Source organism: Panthera uncia (genome assembly GCF_023721935.1).
Source record: "Panthera uncia isolate 11264 chromosome C1 unlocalized genomic scaffold, Puncia_PCG_1.0 HiC_scaffold_4, whole genome shotgun sequence".
Taxonomy (NCBI): domain Eukaryota; kingdom Metazoa; phylum Chordata; class Mammalia; order Carnivora; family Felidae; genus Panthera; species Panthera uncia.
The window spans coordinates 102,531,477-102,533,285 of record NW_026057585.1 but is presented as its reverse complement, the minus strand read 5'-3'; the positions used below and the strand labels follow the sequence as shown (position 1 = coordinate 102,533,285).

The 1,809-nt window shown below is 66.7% G+C and overlaps 1 protein-coding gene across 1 annotated transcript in view; it reads left to right on the top strand.

Annotated features, from left to right (window-relative positions):
* TP73 (tumor protein p73) overlaps positions 1-1,809 on the top strand; it is a 65,491-nt gene that overhangs the window by 54,881 nt on the left and 8,801 nt on the right. The window contains exons 7-10 of the mRNA XM_049618221.1: positions 405-514; positions 826-968; positions 1,196-1,284; positions 1,559-1,680. Coding sequence (XP_049474178.1) covers positions 405-514; positions 826-968; positions 1,196-1,284; positions 1,559-1,680 — 464 coding nt within the window. The remainder of the gene's footprint in view (positions 1-404; positions 515-825; positions 969-1,195; positions 1,285-1,558; positions 1,681-1,809) is intronic.

The following is a 1,809-nucleotide window of genomic DNA, read 5'->3' as shown; positions in this document are numbered from 1 at the left end:
GATGGATAGGGGTAACTGGATGCGTGCTTGGAAGGAAGGAAGGAAGGAAGGATGAATAAAAGGATGGATGGATGGATGATAGAAGGATGGATGGAAGGAAGGATGGGTGGATGGATGGATGGAAGGAAATATGGGTGGATGGATGGAAGGATGGATGGATGGAGGCGGGTCAGTGCATGCAAGTGAATGGTTGGATGGATGGGTGGGTGCACAGAAGGTGGATGGATGGAGGTGGATGGATGGGCGCATGGGTAGGCAGATGGGTGGATGCCAGAGGACCACAGCGCAGGGGCCTGCCTCTCCCCCAGGCCCACCTAGAGTCGGGGCCTGGCCCAGAAGCACCCGCCTCGGCGGGTGGGGCCTGCATGCTGATAGCACTGCTTCCTCCCCTCTCCCGTGTGTAGGTGGGGACAGAATTTACCACCATCCTGTACAACTTCATGTGCAACAGCAGTTGTGTGGGGGGCATGAACCGGAGGCCCATCCTCATCATCATCACCCTGGAGACCCGGGAGTGAGTCTGCTGGGCTCGTGGGGTGGGGGAGGGGCGGTTTGGGGGCGGTTTTGCTGGGGGCTCGGCAGGCAGAGGGGCAGGGTGAGGAATGGTGCTGGCGCTGGAGGTGGGTTTCAGAGGGAGGGCTCCCCCTGGCTGCGAGGGCTGCTGGAGCAGGGCCTGGGATTTGGGAGGACGCAGGGGACCTGGTGTCTCAGAGTGGCTGGGTGCTCCGCCTTGGTCCCCTGGCTCCTCAAGACCCCGCCGTGGGGGCCGAGGTGGGTGGCGCAGGCCCCCGAGGCTCACGGTTCTGGCCGTGCCCGCCCCGCCAGCGGACAGGTGCTGGGCCGCAGGTCCTTCGAGGGCCGCATCTGCGCCTGTCCCGGCCGAGACCGCAAGGCTGACGAGGACCACTACCGCGAGCAGCAGGCCCTGAGCGAGACTGCGGCCAAGAACGGGGCTGGCAGCAAGCGCGGTGAGTGGCCTGGGCTGGGGCGTGGGGGCCGCCTGGGACTTCAGGGCCGAACGTGCCTCGATGGGCGTGACCCACGGGCTGCCGGGGCTCCGGCCCCATCCAGCGTGGGCCCCGCCTTGGGTTTGCCCCTCTTGAATGGGCTACTGGTCTCTGGGCCCATCCACGCTGCACACTGGGTGTCAGGGGTCCTATGGCTTGATCTGCAAGTGGCCTGCCTCCCCTTGCAGCCTTCAAACAGAGCCCCCCGGCCGTCCCCGCCCTGGGCACCAACGTGAAGAAGAGGAGACACGGGGACGAGGATGTGTACTACATGCACGTGAGTGTCCTCCGTCTGTGACGCCCAGGCTGGGGCGGCCGGGGAGGACGCCACAGGCCACCAACCCGTCGCATTTTCAAGTTCTCCAAGAACGATCGAGGCCCCACGTCTGTTGGGGGTGCAGAGCCCGGGGAGGGGAGGAATGGTGGGCGCTCACTGGGTCCCGGACCTGCTCCTGGGGAAGGGGGGAGCAGGGGTTCCGGGGAGCCCTGCGGAGGAAGGGGCGCCTCGCTGCACGAGCACCTGTGCAGAGGGTCCCCCGGTGTGTGCTCAGGTGCGGGGCCGAGAGAACTTTGAGATCCTGATGAAGGTCAAGGAGAGCCTGGAGCTGATGGAACTGGTGCCACAGCAGCTGGTGGACGCCTACCGGCAGCAGCAGCAGCAGCTTCAGAGGCCGTGAGTGCGGCGCCCCGAGCCCCGGGCCCCCTACGCCCCCAGGCCCCGGGACCCCCAACCCCCGGCCCCGGGCCCCCTAGCCCCCGAACTCCGGGACGCCCCTACGCCCCCAGCCCCGAGACCCCCCTA